The 19,768-nt window shown below is 40.6% G+C and overlaps 1 protein-coding gene across 1 annotated transcript; it reads left to right on the forward strand.

The window, feature by feature from the left end:
• Positions 1-16,240: 16,240 nt before the first annotated feature.
• Positions 16,241-19,430, forward strand: LOC141249719 (uncharacterized). The gene is given in 5 exon segments (XM_073669776.1): positions 16,241-16,292; positions 16,590-16,752; positions 17,062-17,999; positions 18,002-18,553; positions 18,556-19,430. Coding segments are annotated over 5 exon segments (2,580 nt in total).
• The last annotated feature ends 338 nt before the right edge of the window (positions 19,431-19,768 follow it).

Here is a 19,768-nt window from a genome sequence, read left to right on the forward strand (position 1 = left end):
AATACCTCAAAGTGTGGGGGTGCCATGCAAACTGGCAGTGCCACATCCTGAAAGGGTCACGATACGACCTAAAACTGCACACTGTATTTTCATAGGATGTGCACACAACAATAGTGCTTATCGGGTTCCAGTACACAAGTCAGATATACCAGAAATACATGTGAATATAGTAATGGAATCAAGAAATGCATACTTCTTTAAAAACACATTTCCATGTAAAAACAAAGAAAATCCAAAACAAACACGTGAAGAAAGAGAATCTAGTACTTCTATACAAGCAACGGAAGAAGATGCGGTAAAAGAACTCGTAAGGAAAAATCATTTGAGGATGAACATATGATGGTATTTCTTTTATAGAACAAACCAAAAACATTCAAAGAAGTCACGTAGAATGAGTTGCTTAACCTTTGTCGGAGCTTAAATTTGCGATTTTCCTTCATGTCTTCGCAGCCTGAGTGCATATCAATAATCTCTCCCCACATGAGCTTGGTTGTTGGCAGGGACATGATATTGTCTATGTCTTTTTGAGAGAGAGCTTTTAGAATGAGTTGCTTAACCTTTGCGTTTTTCTTGATTGTTGCATATTCGGTTGGACCTCATTTGAATGTGTTATCTCAGTTGTGAGCTTGTCTTCTCCTTTCTCTATGATTCTCCAACATTGATAATCTGTTTGTTGGATATAGTTCTTAGTCATGGTTAACCGCCAATCTAGTTCTCCCTCAGCTAAGACATGAGGGCTTAGCTAATGATATGCCTAGGTTAAAAGCAAGCTAATCGTTTCCCATGATTCAAACTATAGAGAGTATGAATCTATGCAAGAGCAACCTCGCTTTGATACCAATTGTAGGATCGAATATCTCTTAAAAACTTGTAAACTTGTATGATCTCAAATTAAACTCAAGTAGCTATAGAAGCTATAGAGTTAGATTGCGGAATAGATATTAGCTACAGTTAAGCACTATTAAAATGATTTTAAATGCTTAGATCGTGCAACGATTTACCAAGGTGAGAATCCTAAGCTTCTAATAAGCTCGGGATAAAACTCACCACTAACTTGTATTAATTCAAAAGAAATTACACACTTAAGCTACTCCTAGCTTCGTGTAACTCTCTCTCACAATACAAGTTTCATTCAGCTCATACAAGTAATCTCTCTCTATCAAGCTCCTAAGTGTTTTAGGCTATATCTTTGCGCACAACGACTTAAGCTCTATGTAGCTTTCCTCTAGATTTCTCTCTAGATCTAATCGCTTTGCTCTCTTCAGCTCATGACATTCAGAACTCGTGTCTAACAACACTCCTATGCATGCCTTATATATAAATTCTAACTTACAACCCTTAAGCTAGCAATTCTATATCTCGCTGCATATGAAGAATGCCACCTTGGCAATGCGCAGTATCATCTTCGCTCCGGAAATGCATCTATACTCACTTTGTGCTTCTTCAACCTTGATCTTGTAGCTTCCATTTCGGCAATCCGTGCCTCAACGCTTTTCTTGATTTGTCCAGCTTGGCGATCCTCGTTCATCCACTATCCAAAAGTAGAAATCCTAACAAACTCAAGTTGTTTCCATTTCCCTTAAGTTGTAGCTTCACCAGCCTTCCCTTCTTTGGACAAAATCCTCTAAGCGCACGCCTACAATTCCACATGTGGACGCGCTTTAATTCGATTACTTGTATCTTCTCTCTTTTCTTCAGAAGCGCGATCCTCTAGCTTTGCAGCGACACTCGCTCGCTCAAAGCTAGACCTTCCATCTTCTTTTTTCTTCACTTGAACCTTTATTATGTCTTGGCGAGATTCAGCTTTCCCTGCTAGACCTTAAGCTAGACCGCAGTGGTCACAGCTAGTCCTATTATGCTTAAGCTACACCTAAAACTCCTCGAGCTATACCTGATTAGCTTAAAACACACAAAGGACATCAAATACTTGAGTTTGTTGTCATCACAAGCGGAATGGTTTAGGCTAGTTCATTCCAGCTCTAGCTCAAACCAACAATTTCCCCCTTTTTGATGATGACAAACCCATAAACAGATAAGCACAACAAATTTCAAAGCGTACTCAGTTAAGCTACAAATATGCAATTTAGCTTAATCAAGTACTACAGATATAACAAATAAGCTCAAGTATTTTTGCTAAGAACACTTTAGAGAGTATACCTTTGTTCCCCCTAGACCAAGCCGGTCTAAAATTCCCCCCCCCCCCCCCCCCCCTAGTTGAATAAGGATATGTACCTGTTTACTTCTCCCTTTTGACATCATCGTAAATGCAAGATTAACTCATGCAAAGGGGAACTAAAGTGGAAAGCGCAATCAAGCAATCTCAGTAATCAAGCATAAAAGGCAGTAAGTACAAAAATAGCTAAAGTGTAACCAAGCAATAAGCGCAAGCATATAGAAACCAAGAAGGCACACTTTATAGCATAAAATTCTTACACTTTTAGTAGCATAAAATCCTAGGATCACTAGTTAAATTTTATAGCAAAAGAGGAAACAAGAGAACACAACAAGAACACACGCTCCAACCATCGCGCTGTCGAGTGAGTGCAACAAGATTTTGGAGAAGAATGATCATTTCGTCCTGTTGAGCTATCATGAGATCAAGATGAGTTATGATCTCAGTCAGCTTACACCCCACTGATGAACCTTGAGCCAATATAGCAGAAACAACTCGTTTGGAGGCAAGATGATCACTAGCATCTGGGATATGAACTTCTCTAGACTAGGTACGGGAGGCGGAAGCAGTTGGTGTCGATACCTTGGCAGGTATAGACTTATTGACCAGCTTGGAGACCTTCTCAACCGTGAGCACCTCATTAATGATGTTTCATGGACTGGCTTGTATAACTCCTCGACCTTCAACATTTTGGCGATTATATGCAGGAAGGGAAGAGGAGAGCTAGTATGAGCGCGACTTACAGCCATGTGCAAGAACATGGTTTGGGTTGTGTTGATTATCTGTTCGCTCAACACCTCAGCCATTATACAACAATCAACGATGGTTACCAAGTCCATGTTGGTGTTTCAAGACTTGATGTTCTTGATGATGAACTAATGCAGGAGTCTTTGGCAAGAACATAGCTGGTATGTTCTTGCCAAAGACTGTTTCCTTGATAGAATGAGAATTGTTTGGCCAATTCTTCTTATAGAGGCACCCAAATCCCATTAAAGAACCATCTGGGTTGGGATCTTGACCTATTGCCTTTGCAAAATCTTTAACCTTGAAGATTTTACTCACATCGTTGGACCACTGAAAAATTGCAAGAAGTTGATTCACCTGCTGAAGAGCTACTACTGAAGTGAGCATAAAACTATCTAACCAAATCCAAATGTGCCTTGCTAACCTCCATCTCTAAATTATCCCAGTTTTAAGGCTTAATAAGATAAGTAAAGCGATCAGAGTTTGAAGCTATCTCTATTTCATGCAGAATGTCCGGCAAAACTAGGACTAGAGAGAGGATGTCGTGCTTTGCTATGTCGGTAGGGATCGGCGGGAACTTTGGCTTCTCTGCTAGAGTCGCTTTTCTCGGCTTCTTTGAGCGTGGTGGTTTCTCAATCTTCACCACCACTACCGCTAAAGAAGGTTCTATCTCATCTTCTTCTTCTTCCTCAGATTGCACTTCTTCTTCTCCTCTAGCTTACGTTTGCCCTGAGCTTTGGAGGTGCTCTTAGCATCTCAGATGATTTGATGTTGAGCAGGGGAAAACTCATCATCTACTTCCTCAGCGAATGCAGCTAGTAAATTTGAATAAGAGGGAGAGGTGAGCGGTAGATGGTCACCTGAAATAGATTTTGCCGGTGTTACAAATAGCTCGGATTTGACTGTGGTAAGATCGGATATCACATTTGAGACAACTAAGATGACTGGATCCTCTACTACGATTGACTCATGACCTTTCCCTATAGCTCAACCCTCGGCAAGATCTGTGACACATACTTCTCTGGATTCTAGATTTGTCGGAGTTTACGGTATCTTAGACGTGGTAGAAATTGTCGTCGGAGTCTTAGGCATTGTAGGAAGTATGGCTTTATGCTCGGCTAGCCTAGTGAGCCTATCACGTTCTAGTTCTGCAATCTCTTTCTCATGCATTGCCACAAATTCGGCAAATAGCTCTTCCATATATGGTAGGCTAATTGGGGTTTCATCGGCCATTTTCTAATTTTGTGGACCTTGGGATTTTTAGGGTTGAGGAATTTGGAATTTTAGAGGAGCGAGAGTGAGAGAGTATAGCGAGGGCAAAAGTGGAGTTTTTGTTAATATAGAGAGGAAGATATAGAGTGAAGACGGTAAAAGTCTGAAGTGAATGCATATCTGTGTATATATAGTTGAGCTCAATCTTCCTCTGTAAATTTTCACCGGTAAATTCAACGATTGGATATCTGTAATGGCTAGCTCTCAAATCTCTACAAACCTCTACAACAGCTAGATTAACTTGCTTTTCTGGACGCACTGCAACGGGCTAGATGTGGCTTTGCTGAATCTAATTAGAGCTAGATCACTGAGCCACGTAGCTTTTCTGAATCTATTTAGAGCTAGATCACTGAGCTACATATTTAGACCATCACATCCTCGAGCCTAAAAAATAACCTTCTACCTTAATCAAACTTCCTCATTAAGCAAACCTTTGATGTAGCTTTAACTCAAACCAACCACAGATTGACACCTCAACTACTACTCACATAAGCGTTTGATCATGCTAGGAGTGTGAAGCGTGTGATACGCCTTACAAATATAACCATTTAAGCATAAAGAATAACTGGAAATGTACATTTCACATGGGGGGAAATACACACTCACACTCATTTATATATATATCAAGTATGTGCATATAAGGGTAGTTGGGTCTTTTTGTCACAAAATGGAATACTTCCATATTTAGAGTATATATAGAGGGACTTTTAAGTCATCTAGGGACATCGTAGGAGTGGATCATTTCTACATGCTTGTAATATGGTTAGAAGACAATCACCACTCTCTATTTATGGAACAAGAAGAGCATGCAGTGGGTTATGACTATAAGTTATAGCGTAAATGCAATATACAACTCTAGCTAGATTGGCATGTTGTAATAGATGATGCATGAATAACAAGAAAGCAAGAAGCACAATCAAACTAAAGTTTCCAATGAAGATTAAGCTACTAATTCATAGTCAAAGTTGAGAGAAACTTACAGTGTGTATCTCGCTTCATCTAATGAAGAGATAGAAAACCAGACTGAACCCTAAGGCTTAGAAATATATCCATATAAAGCGCCTTAGAGATATATTTGTTGTTTTGCTCTTCTGAAAGTACAGAATATGACTCAGCGAGATAGATAGAGACATGATGGATGCTTCATGGTCTCGCTTAAATAGTCCTGAGTCTCGCTTGAAATATAAAATGTAGTGTTACCACAAATGAGTCTCGCTTGAATGAAGCGACACTTATCTCGTATATATACACATCTATGAATAGATAGGAGTGAAAAGATGGGTGTTGACAGTTCAGCACGCTTGATTTCTTTTGTTTCAACCCTGAAGGAGATGAATCTCCTCCCTTAGTGTGAAATGAGAGTAGCTTGTAGATTTGACGTTGTAGCTCCTACTATGCATTTCAACCTGCAATGACAATCAAGATTTTGGTGTCCAATGAATAAATGGCTTTGCATGAACATTAGCACTAGCTATTCTTGAGTTGGAAGGTAGAAGATTCATCATCACAACTCTAGGAGTACACTCATAATAGATATCATCAGTCAGATCAAGCACTTGATGAGGTTCGCCTTTGGAAGGCACACCTCGATGTGCTTTAGCTTGTTCGTTATTGGATTTTGAAGGCCTAGTATGTACAAACATGTTCTTAGACGACCCGCTCTGGTCAAGCTTGACTTCAACGAGACTAGCTTGATTGAGCTTTGCCCTTACCAGCATTATCCATAGACGGCTTATAAGGCTTTTTCTTGAGCTCAATTAAGCGCTTACACTCATGCCTAGAGTGACCATTGTTTCCGAAGAAAGTGCAATAATGGTTATATCTTACATAACCATACTTGCCTTTTCCAGGGCAAAATTGTTCTCTTCGTGTGATGCTAGTAGGCTGAGTGTTTGGAGATTGCGCTTGTTTGGTATACATTTTATGCACATTATGTCCATGAAACCATTGATTGTCCTTGCTTGGTCCTTTAACCTTGCTTTGGAAGTATTGATTCTCAACTTTGCAATATCTTTATCTAGCTTGACTAATTTGTCATGAAGCTCTCTAGATAGACATGGACATGAATCAGACGAATCATGATTGGTGAAGCCCAAACCTGGTCGTGCTTTCACAAAAACTGTTTGGTTGACAGTTTTTTCTTTAACATTCTCAGCTAGATTATCTAGCTTGGTTAGGATTTTATCAAGCATGCTCGCTATAGTTGAGTCAGTGCTCTGAGCTATAGCTATGCCTTTGCCTTTGCAAAGCTCAAAAGATTTGGTGAGAAGGGTGGGCTATGTAGATAATTGTTTAGTGAGCTCAACTATTTTTTTCCTTTGATCACTTATCTCTTCTTGATGAGCTCTCGCTCTAGCTCCAAGAGCCTTGTGATCTAAGACTAGTTCATTTAAAAGCTTGACAAGGTTTTTCTTAGGAAGAAGTTCAAAGTTAAGAGAAGCTTACCTCTATGTCTTCATCTGATTTAGAGTCTTCAACGACTACTAAGCACAACACTTGTGCTTCTCCACAGTCTAGCTCATCCCATAAAGTGACAAAGGCTTTTCTTGGTGGATTTTTGGATGAGCTTGGGTCCACCTTTGGCACTGGTACATTCCCTAGCCATGTGTCCCTTTCCTTGACAGTTGTAGCAGACCACATCTTTGAGGTCGCTTGGCTTGGATTGATCTCTTTGAAAGCCACCTTGTCTCTTAAAGAACTTCTTGACGAGTTTTGTCATCATTGCGACGTCCCGATATTCTTCATGGTCATCATCATCATTGTCTTCCATCTTCTAAAGAACTCGGCTGAGCTTGAGCGTCATCCCCCTGTTTTCCTTAGCTATAAGCGACTCCTTTAGATCTTCACTTTCTTGTACTCGGAGTTCCAGCTAGCACAAAAACATGGAGCTCTTTCGTCTCTTTAGTCATTAGCATTATTCTCTTAGAGCTATCAAATTTAGAATTTAACCCATGAATGAAAGCAAGTGAGAGTTTCCAGGAGTCTACCTTAAGTCCCGCTTAGGACATTATATCACATAATACCTGGAATCTCGAATGATAATCGGAGATTGACTCGCTTTCACCCATCTTGAATGAGTGAAAATCTTGTCGGAGCTCAAATTTACGATTGTTCTTCATGTCATCGCTGCCTAAGTGCATATCAATAATCGCTTCCCACTTGAGCTTAGCTGTTGGCAGGGACATGATATTGTCTATGTCTTTTTGAGAGAGAGCTTTTAGAATGAATTGCTTAACCTTTGTGTTTTTCTCGATTGTTGCATATTCGGTTGGACCTCATTTGAATGTGTTATCTCAGTTGTGAGCTTGTCTTCTCCTTTCTCTATGATTCTCCAACATTGATAATCTGTTTGTTGGATATAGTTCTTAGTCATGGTTAACCGCCAATCTAGTTCTCCCTCAGCTAAGACATAAGGGATTAGCTAATGATATGCCTAGGTTAAAAGCAAGCTAATCATTTCCCATGATTCAAACTACAGAGAGTATGAATCTATGCAAGAGCAACCTCCCTTTGATACCAATTGTAGGATCGAATATCTCTTAAAACTTGTAAACTTGTATGATCTCAAATTAAACTCAAGTAGCTATAGAAGCTATAGAGTTAGATTGCGAAATAGATATTAACTACAATTAAGCACTATTAAAATGATTTTAAATGATTAGATCGTGCAACGATTTACCAAGGTGAGAACCCTAAGCTTCTAATAAGCTCGGGATAAAACTCACCACTAACTTGTATTAATTCAAAAGAAATTACACACTTAAGCTACTCCTAGCTTCGTGTAACTCTCTCTCACAATACAAGTTTCATTCAGCTCATACAAGTAATCTCTCTCTATCAAGCTCCTAAGTGTTTTAGGTTATAGCTTTGGTCATAACGACTTAAGCTCTATGTATCTTTCCTCTAGCTTTCTCTCTAGCTTAATTGCGTTGCTCTATTCATCTTGTGACGCTCAAAACTCATGCCTAACAACACTCCTATGCACGCCTTATATACAAATTCTAGCTTACAACCCTTAAGCTAACAATTCTATATCTTGTTGCATATGAAGAACGCCACATCGGCGATCCCGGTATCATCTTCGCTTTGTTAATGCATGTAAGCTCCATATTACTTTGTGCTTCTTCAATTTTGATCTTGTAGCTTCCATGTTATCAATTCGTGCCTCAACGCTTCTCTTGATTTGTCCAGCTTGGCTATCCCCATTCATCCACTATCCAAAAGTAGAAATCCTAACAAACTCTTGTTGTTTCCTTTTCCCTTAAGTCGTAGCTTCACCTACCTTCCCTTCCTTGGACCAAATCCTCTAAGAGCACGCCTACGATTCCACCCGTGGACACGCTTTAATCCAATTACTTGTATATTCTCTCTTTTTTTCCAGAAGCGCAAACCTCTAGCTTTGCAGCGACACTCGCTAGCTCAAAGCTAGACCTTCCGTCTTCTTATTTCTGCATTTCAACCTAAATCACGTCTTGGCGAGATTCATCTTTCTCCGCTAGACCTTAAGCTAGACCTTTAGTTGTCACAACTAGTCCGCTTGTGCTTAAGCTACACCTAAAACTCCTCGAGTTATACCTGGTTAGCTTAAAACACATAAAGGACATCAAATACTTGAGTTTGTTATCATCAAAACAAGTTGAACGGTTTAGCTAGTTCATCCCAGTTCTAGCTCAAACTAACAGAAACAACCTGAGGGGTATGTTGTGCCTGGACATGAGAACAAAGTATGCAGACTTGTGAAGTCTTGTATGGTCTTAAACAAGCACATAAGTAGTGGCATGAGAGGTTTGACCATGTTATGATGTCAAATGGATTCAGCATCAATGAAAGTGATAAATGTATCTACATTAAAGACACTCCAAAAGGATGTATTTGTATGTAGATGACATACTCATCATTGGGAGAACATTGACATGATCAAACAGACTAAGCACATGGGAAGTTTAATATGAAAGACATGGGAGCCGCTTATGTGAAGCTAGGAATCAAGGTCCTTCGACATTTTGAAACAATTTTTCCTGTCTCAGTCTCATTATGTTGAAAAGATTCTTGGAATATTTAAGAACTATGTTGTGAATGTACTAAGTCGCTACACTAGTAATCCAGGACACAACTACTGGAAAGGGATAACTCGGGTGTTGAACTACTTACGTTACACTAAGAGTTACGGTCTGCACTATGGGAGATACTCAGTAGTTCTAGAAGGATAAAGTAATGCGAACTGGATATCGGATTCTAGGAACTCAAAATCCACAAGGGATATCTATTCCCACTTGGTGGTGCAATAATATCATGTAAATCTTCAAAACAAACATTATTGGCCAAATCCACGATGGAATCTGAATTCATATCTTTAGATAAAGAAACGGAAGAAGTTGAACACTTTTGAAAATTCCTGGAAGATATTCCTATGTGTGACAAACGAGTGCTAGCACTATGTGTACACTGTGATATCCAATTGGCTATACCTAGGTCAATGAGTCATCTATATAATAGAAAGTCACGTCACATAAGACATTGAGATTAGACCATTAGACAACTAATCTCAAATGGTTTTAATATCAATAGATTATATCAAATCATGTGACAACCTAGTGGATCTGCATACTTAAGGTATGTCATGAGAACAAGTTGTAAAATCATCCAGAGGAATGGATTTAAAGCCTATGGATAAAGAGGATGCTTTATGGATACCCTACCTACATGACTGAATAGAGAGCATTGGGAGATAGTAAGTCCCCATCCCAATTCCTATGATGATCAATAGTGTTGCAAGTACATGTGTTAGGTTAAGCTCTAGCTTTTCATGATTCCATGGCCTTTATAGAAAGGTAGGGTATGTCAGGATTCCTTGATGGCCAATCACCTTGTGAGTGTGAAATGGGGTCGTTTATAGGAGAATGGGGGAGAGGCTGCATTCTCTAAGTTTGCTCATTATAAACAAGGGATGTTCAAGACCAAATTGAACACACACTACTAGAATACTGTTGATTGGCGATGGAAAAATCCGTCGCCAATCAACAGAAATCCGTCGCTAATATAAATTAGTGAGGGATTTGCGACGGATGTCTCCCGTCGTTCTGAATATAGTAGCTAAAAGAAGTTAGCGACGGAATAAAAGAATCGTCGCTAGTTAGCGACGGTTTTTACGACGAAAGTCCGTTTCCATTTTGGGCGTCCAGAGACCGATTCTGGCGACGAATTTGGCGACCGAACCCCGAGAGACCGATTGTGGCGACAGATTTGGCGATCAAATTTCGTCACTGATATGGACCCCCGAGAGATCGAATATGGCGACGGTGTTTGCGATGCAATTCCGTCTCTAATAAGGGCCCTCAGGATACCCATCTTTGCGACTGTTTTGAGACAAATTTCCGTCGTTAGGCCTGCCTCCCAGAAACCGCCAATTTGAGACGGAATTCCGTCGCAAATCCCATCCCAATTTGACCCCATATCTTTGTGAGGTCCTCAATTGTCGTTATAAAATACGGCTTCACGTGTTCGTTAACGTTAATATTGGGAAGTTTTGCATTTTTATTGAATTGAAAATTTATCGGAACACAAATATAATAACAAACAGTAATAAATTAAGCGGAATTGTTATTACAAAATTAAACGTAACAGACATAATTCGTATAACACAAAAACAAAGATACAAATCATCAAAAAAACTGAGACTTGGCGGCGGCAGTGTCGTCGTCTCGGTGGTGGGCGATGTTCTGGCAGAAGGGTCGGCATCATCCTGGCCACCTCAGATCGGATGAAATCGGACATTCGCGCCTGCATATCCTCATGAAGTTGTGACTGTATTCGCGAATACACTTGCGCTTGCATCCGCTCTTTCATTTGCTACACCTGCGCCTGCAAGCTCTCTTGCATCTATGCATCCCACCGCGCTTGCATTTATTGCATCTGGCGCTGAACATCATCTTGGCTCATCTGAGAGGACGAACCGGGGTGAGATGTCTTGGCTCGACGCGCCCGTCTGCTTGATGTGTCGATGTATGCACCGACAGCTGAACCGAGCTTGTACACCTGGTTCTTCTTGTTGACGCCTCGATCTCCAGATAGATCTTTGTCTCGTCCATGTCATCCATGCTCGCATCTTGACCCTCTCCAGTCGGTGGCTGGGAAGAAGAAGCAATCCTTTGGACGATCGCTTCCTACAATAACCGATGAAAACATACTATATTTAGGTTACAAAAAGATGTGTCATACCATAAATGTAATTTATGAAATACGTATTGTCATCTTCTTCGTGCTCGAGTCTACTAGGACAGGCTTCTCCTTGTCCTTCCTTGATGTGTGTGTGAGGGTATACAGCTCGGTAGTCGTCGAAGTGCGACCGAGCTCCTGAGTCTAACAAAAAAATACGAATTAATTATTGGTGTGATGAAAAATTAATAAATTTCATTATACCACTCGAAAAAATAAAGTTAAGAATCAAACCATGATGTCGTAATAACCCATGAAGGAACGGGAGCCTCCCGCGTGGCGCACCAATCCAGTGCTCTCACCCTCAGGCTCACTCATGCGATTGACATGAGTAATGCGGGACCTCTTCTTCTCGTCCTCTGAGTCCCAGAAGGTCTTCCAGGCATCCCAAACGTCCTCGCTCACAAAGAGATGTGGTGTTCCAGACATCCTCATCTTGTGAATGACGTCCTTGTACCTGTGAAACAAAAATAATTCAAAAATTAAAACGTAAGCTAATAAGTCATTTCAAACTGTAGTGATTTGCATCTTATCGGGTACCCACATGTCTTGTGAAGACATATAGATGTAGTCCTCACCGAACTCGGACTCATCCCAGAAATACTCTTTCTAGAACCATAAAAACATGCATTTTTCACTTTGCATTTGTAGATTAACGTAATTGTGAAGCTAAAAATAGATAAATAATTACCTTTAATTCCTGGCAGTAGTAGTCGATCTCCTCAGATGATAAAAACCGCCATACTCTACTGGACATGAAGAAACATTTTCGGAAGATCTCCCGCATAGAACATGAGACTGGTCCGGACGGGAGGAGCATCGCCCCGCTGGGGTCTGGATGGACAAATACTCTATCACCAGCAGCCAACGGTGCCGGTGGAGTAATAGAAGCGGTATCGGCATGAGCCGCCTCAGCCTCGGGAATGACTCCCAAGGATGACGTGCTACCCGTGCACGGGCAGGCTTCGATCACGACCGCGCCCACGACCGGCTCCTGTCTGGTCACTGCTAGATCCTTGTTCTCTCATTTCTTCAACCAAATATATTTAAATGGAAAGATCCAACCATAATTAATAACTTAATATATTATGATGTCGGAAGTGAACTATATCTAATTAAGTACAGAACACTAATGAATAATCTATATATAACGAACAACCTATACATAACCCATCTACTTCAGTCAAGTTCGTCTTCCTCTTTCTCTTCCTCTTTCTTTTCCCCTTCCTCTTCCTCGTCATTGGGATGATGGAAAAGACAACTTCTGGTTCTTCTACGAGAGGAATGTGCAACGCATCTTCGTCATCTTCTTCATTCTGATCAGTCAAGTTTGTGGGATCTTCATCTGTACTCGGCAAAGATGGTTGATAAGTTGTCGTTTAGACCGAACAAGTATTTCTTCAACACTGAATGCGCTCCTTAAACCTTGGTTCATTCACGAGAGATGTAAAAGAAAACGTTAATTTAGTTTTACCAGTTTGTTGTGTTTTTCCCCAGCATGAATGCATCATCTGTCCATGCTGCGACGAGCTTCTCCTTGTGAGGTTTTGAACCATGTTTGGTAGGCGTAATAATGTAACTTTGGTAGGCCACGCCAGTGGTTTAACAGTTTTTCAGTCTTAACATTGTAGTCTTCCTCAGTGGTGCAATAGAAAAGGTCCCTATACGCATTTGCCACTCTAGTCGCTCTGGCCTTGTCGGTCAGCTTTCTCGCAAACAACTCAATGTTGCGTTGTACGTGAAGCCTGCAAAACAAGAATTTCGTGTTTGGAAAACATACGGTATACTGGCTTCATCAAAGCAGCCTCCCTATCCGTCACTACACATGTTGGTTTTTGTTTGAACTTTGAAGAACAACTTTGCAAGTTGCTCTATGCCCAAGTGTAGTTCTCCGTTTTCTCGCGGGCAAGGAGTGCTCCGACGACGTTGAAATTCTTCCACGTCGATGTGACACCTACAATCTCCAAGAAGGGACTGTCGTACCTGTACGTAAAAGGAAGTTGAAAACAACATAGATCAATATCACACGATACAAAACATGAATTCAGGGAGATGGACTTACACATTAGTCGAGTAAGTGAGTCTAGCAGGATAACATATGGAAATGCCCTTAGAAGTCGTATCCTATCCGGGCTTGCAAAGAACACATATTTTAATCTTGTTTGTTTCAGGATCGGACGTGTACTCCACATAATATTCGTTCTCCTTGCACTTCTTGAAGAACTCTTGCACAACGGTACGTCCTTCCATTCCTTCCCTCCTGAACTTCTGATTGATGTTATATATTTGCTTAATGCTTGTCACATTGTCTGGACTGGACAACATCCCCAGTACATACCTCGGTTGTACATGTACCTCAACTATCTCTTTCATCAGCTTCAGCTCTTTCTTAGTAGGACGGCCAGCATATGCGTTACCGTGAAGGTTGTCGCTAATGACGTGGTTGTGTGTTCCCTTGCGCACAATAATATTCCAGCGGTCCAGCGATTCTTCAAACACTTGTATGAGGAATGAGAAATCGCACTGTCTCACTCTGGATTTGACTTTCTCACTAGGGGATTTGGTTCGGCGTGCTTTACCTCTCCTCTGGCATGCGAACCATGTGACATGCCTTCTACCCTTAGTACCTTTGTCCACCATGAAGTTGACAAGCATGAAATTGAGCTTCTTTGCCTCCCCCTTGGCCCATGCAATGATGTCTTCTCTATCATTGAAAACCTTATCTGTGATGAAGAACTCCCTGTAGTCCACTGATATTATAGGTGCAGGCGTGGCTATGTTCTCGAACTTCGGGAGAGTGTAGAGGGGTGGCCATTCCCACAATTGTGTACCTCGATCTGGAACACTCTGGCATGGGTAGCTTGGCTGACAACTTTTCCTGGGGGGTGAAGGCTATCTTCGTCATCAGTGAAGCCAAGACTGAATTTGGGGATTTCACAATCGAGTAGGGATTCGTCCGGTTTCTGTGGAACATCTGTGTAGTCTAAGGAAGGCACTTGGGGTTGTAGGTCGTCCCAGCACACTGTTGGGATCTCTATTTGATCGAGGCTTTGATACGAATCAGGAATATATGGTTGTGCATAAATTTGATCCCATTGTAGTACGAGGAGTTAGTTTTGTACGTGTCTGGTGCTACCTATATATTTTAACAAATGAAATACCAACTGTAAGGTTATAACACTAAATGCAAAGTAGCTTAATGCAACATAACGAAACATAGTACAACATAACACAACATAAATTATCATGCAACACAAAAAGGTGATCTTACTAACAAATTAAGCATAAAGCAACGTAAGAAATAAATCATATTACTACGTCATAATGCAACATAAAACAACATAGGGCAGAATGAAGACTGTTGGACCTCTACGATGGCGAACATATATTCAAACTAACCCGATTGTTGTAATCTTCCGAGAAATATGATGTATTTGGATCTACCCCTTGATCCATGCGTTCTTCATGCTCATAATGTCTAGATTCATCATCCTCTTCATGTTCTAGCCTCTCAATATTCATTTTCTTAAACTTTGATAAGAAAAACTTCTTCATTTTTTGTAGGATGCAGAGAAATGGTGTGAATGGAGATGGTGAGATGTAGGGATATAAATAGGAGAAGATGAAGCTCATTTGTGGATGAAAAGTGGTCAAACCTTGCAGTTTCGGGTCCTTTTAGTTCAGTTTTCAGCCATTGACACATCAAACAGAGGTATGAGCTATACAACGGCCTAATTCTGAGTTTTGCAGTATAGCTTGCGGTGCGTGACGAGTACCAACATCTCACTCGAGACGAATTGCATTACAATGCTCGTGACGAACTAGATATTGCGCTATATCTCACATTTTACATACATGCCATTAAAGGGTGGATTGTTGGGCTATTTTCTTCTTTACATTATAGTTGTGGTACTAGATGTTGGGCTATTTTCATTTTCACTTCATGGCTATGTTATTGGTGTATAGCTAATAGTAATGCATTCAATTTGATACTCTCTTACCATTAAGCTACAAAAGATTGAAAACATGAAGACACTTGTTGTTGCAAGATTACATTGTTTCTAGATAAGGCGATCCTTCTTTCGATTATTGAATACAAAATTCTTGGAATAGCATTACATTGTTTCTAAATAAGGCGATTCTGCTTTCGATATCTCTCCCAGGACAATTTCGCATGTTCCCTGCAAAGTTTCATAAAACAAAACAGAAATCATGGGTTTTTATCTGTCTTAGGTTTTATAAGACGACTTACGTCTCTGGCCGCTCTAACTTTATCCAAATATTTGATATCTTCTTTAGCCTTAAAATAAACCTCATAAGACCTTCGTCTTGCTTACTTAGCGCTTCTCTCTTTCCGCAGTTCATCAATAACCTCTTGGGCTCGCTTACAGAACGGTGGATCAATCCATTCTGTAAACTTGCAACCTCCTTTGTTATTTGGTTTGTTCACATCATATGTGCCAAATTCTGGACAACCCCAGAACCTTCTACCAAAGTTCCACCGACCCTCCACGGTTTGTTGAACTAAAGGAAAACCGCAACGACAGACTTTATTTGATGTGACTGATGAAGATGATGAAGAAGCCATCTACTAAGAGATTGATGAATGTGCAATGGAGCTTGTGGATCTTGTGGGTGTGGAAACAACTACATAGGAATCACTCTTTTATAGGGGTTGTTGAAAAGGGTTCTGAAGTAGGGTTGAGGAATAAGCATTGTGCTATACAATTGTATGTGTTCTCTGTAACCATCTTCTATCCGTTGTGGGTGTAATACAACTGTAAACAACTATGAATTTCAGAAATCAAATAGGTGACTATAACACATAATATACCAATGTTAAAACCACCTAAACGTCTATACAAAGTTGACTATAAACTAGACATAAGTACATGGATGAATTCAAGTGTCACATTATATCACAACATCTCAATATAGGTCATTTTATAACACACAACATCGTTAAAACCACCTAATACATCCCTTTCATTCATTACAAATACGTTTTCATCTTGCCGAATACCCTTACAGCCCTAGCAAGCCTACCACCATGTTCTAATGTGATTTTCTTATCAAAAATAGCATAAAAAGCTTAAATAACCCATTTAGAACCAATAAAATACTTACGAACATAAAAAACACCTCCTACCATGAGATAGTTTCTTCGTCACGCCATTTGTTATAGGCCTCGTCACGACCAAGTGTGAACGGCCCGTCACGCCCACTCCGCCGCTTATCCATCGTCACGCCCACTTCGCCCCTTATCCATCGTCACGCCCATGTTTGGACGGCTCGTCACGTGGATGGCTGGTCTTATCGTGTCACGACATCTCCAAACCCTTTGATACGTAAAACCCTTCACCCTCAGCGACGACCGCGAATGTGTGGGTTAGAAAAAAAATTATGCGGCAGCTAACGGAGCCGATGAACTAAAGCGAAAAAAGTCATGAAGAGACTATTTTTGCTAATTGCAACCGAAAAGGGTTTCTCGATCTAGTACCCGCTTACGCTCGAGTTCAGTGACTTCAGACTTCAGTCGCCACCCTCGTTTGCCCTGGCTCAAATACGATGCTTTACCCTGGGTTCCATTTCCATAGAATCCTGCACCTTACGAATCGGTCTTGCCTTCGCAAATTCTCTTCATACTTCCTCAATAGCCCTAATTCGGTTTGGAATCTTCACAATGATCCTTCATATTCTATCCCGATATCGAGAAGTAACCTGATACCTACTCCAATGGCTATCAATATCGTTGCAAGAAGATATAGTTCGGATAATCACGGGCAAGAAGCTTCTAGTAGCGACTGGACCGAAGAAATTGAGTATTTGGACGAATCCGGCGCGGTAATTTACAGCGGAAAGGGCATTCGGTCGGTGGAACCCGGCGTCGACGACCACGTCATGGCGGGAGGAATAAAGAAGCCATTCCTTAACGCCTCAGCTGTGGCGAAGATCCTGGAGATTGTGAAGAGGTGGAAATGGGGCCCGGAGATGGAGACTCAGTTGGATAAGCTGCAGTTTGTTCCGAACATGACGCATATAGTTCAAACCATGAAGCTTTTAGACGATGCTGATGGCTCAATGAGTTTGTTTCAATGGGCAAAGAGGCAGCCGTGGTACTCACCGAACGACGAGTGTTACTTACTGCTGATTGATGGAGTGAATAAGTCCAGGGATTTCGAGAAGATACAGTCACTGTTTGATGATATGGTCCGAGATTCAGGTAACAGTTCTTTCTCCAGCTCTTGCAATAGAGTAATTCAGTATCTAGCTAAGGCTGAGAAATTGGAAGTTTCCTTTTGCTGTTTTAAGAAGATACAAGAATCCTCTATTGTGATCGATACAGAGACCTGCAACTCTCTGATAAACTTGTACCTAAACAAGGGTTTGCCTTACAAGGCATTTGAGATATATGAAAGCATGGAGGCATCCGGTTGTTCATTAGATGCTTTGACTTATGAGATGATGATACCAAACTTGGCGAAATCAGGTCGTCTGGACACTGCTCTTAAGCTTCTGCAAGAGATGAAAGATAAAGGCTTGAGGCCAAGCTTTCCTGTTTTCTCTGCTCTTGTTGATTCAATGGGGAAAGCTGGAGATTGGATACATCTCTGAAGCTGTACATGGAAATGCAGGGTTTTGGGTTTAGACCTTCTGCTACCTTATTTGTTTCTCTGATTGAATCATACGTTAAGGCTGGGAAGTTAGATGCAGCTCTTAAGCTATGGGAAGAGATGAAAAGAGCAGGCTTCAGACCCAACTATGGACTTTACACCATCATAGTTGAATCCCTTGCAAAATCTGGAAAACTTGAGATAGCCATGTCTGTTTTTCAGGATATGGAGAAGGCTGGTTTTTTGCCTACCCCTTCAACATACTCTTCTCTGTTAGAAATGCATGCTGGTTCCGGTCAGGTAGATTCTGCAATGAAGCTATACAATTCCATGATAAATGCAGGTTTAAGGCCAAGTGTAAGCACTTTCACATCACTATTAACCCTTCTTGCCAACAAAAAACTTGTTGATGTAGCAGCAAAAGTTCTTCTAGAGATGAAAGGTATGGGGTATTCAGTTGATGTCAGTGCTAGTGATGTTCTGATGGTTTACATCAACAACGGCTCAGTTGACCTTGCACTAAGATGGCTCAGGTTCATGGCTCTTCAGGAATAAGAACAAACAATTTCATCATCAGACAACTATTCGAATCATGTATGAAGAGTGGGAAATACGAATCAGCTAAACCTCTCCTTGAAACATACGTAAACTCAGCTGCAAAAGTTGATCTCATACTCTACACATCAGTTTTAGCTCATCTCGTTAGATGTCAGGATGAGGAGAATGAGCGGCATTTAATGTCCATCCTCAGTGCAACTAAACACAAAGCCCATTCCTTCATGTGTGGGCTCTTCACGGGCCCAGAACGTAGAAAACAACCTGTTCTAACTTTTGTGAGAGAGTTTTTCCAGGGAATTGATTATGATCTAGAAGAAGGAGCTTCTAGGTACTTTGTGAATGTGCTTTTGAACTACCTTGTTCTTATGGGTCAGATAAACAGAGCACGTTGTGTATGGAAAGTTGCTTATGAACATAAGCTTTTCCCTAAAGCAATTGTGTTTGATCAGCATATTGCATGGTCTCTTGATGTGAGGAACTTGTCAGTAGGAGCTGCATTGATTGCAGTTGTGCATACACTTCATAGGTTCAGAAAGAGAATGCTTTATTATGGAGTTGTACCCAGAAGAATCAAGCTGGTGACTGGACCTACTTTGAAGATTGTGATTGCTCAGACATTGAATTCAGTGGGTTCGCCATTTGAGGTAAGCAAGGTTGTTTTAAGGGCGCCCGGGGAATCCGTTTTGGAGTGGTTTAAGAAACCTATAGTGCAGAAGTTTCTTCTCAACGAGATTCCTTCACGATCTGACATTCTTATGCACAAGCTGAATACTTACTTTCCTAGTTCTGCACCCGAAATTCGTTCCTTGTCTCCCCTAAGCCTCTTTCCAGAAGGACTTTTTAGTATCAGCTGAAGTTTGGATTGCTGAATTCTCATGGCTTTGTTGTAATCTATAGACCTTATTAGTCCACTAAGTAGTGGGTGATTCTCCTCTAAGCATTAAAATATATAATGTCGCAAATTGTAGTTTAGTTTACTTTATTAATGTTTGAAATATTGGGGCATTTTTGTGTCATGCTTATCAAAAATGATCAGTCAATTAGTTTTTGTAGGGGAAAGGATGAAGTATTATAAGAATATGTATTCGTTTGCGATGATTGGATGTGTGTGTGGGATAAATGTGTATTAAATTTATTTTGAATGAGTATTAGTTTCTAATCGTTTTTATATTTATTGTTTGTTTTGTTGATT

This window comes from Phyllobates terribilis, unplaced genomic scaffold (genome assembly GCF_046119375.1).
Source record: "Phyllobates terribilis strain yellow unplaced genomic scaffold, ASM4611937v1 Scaffold_5050__1_contigs__length_54863, whole genome shotgun sequence".
Lineage (NCBI taxonomy): Eukaryota > Metazoa > Chordata > Amphibia > Anura > Dendrobatidae > Phyllobates > Phyllobates terribilis.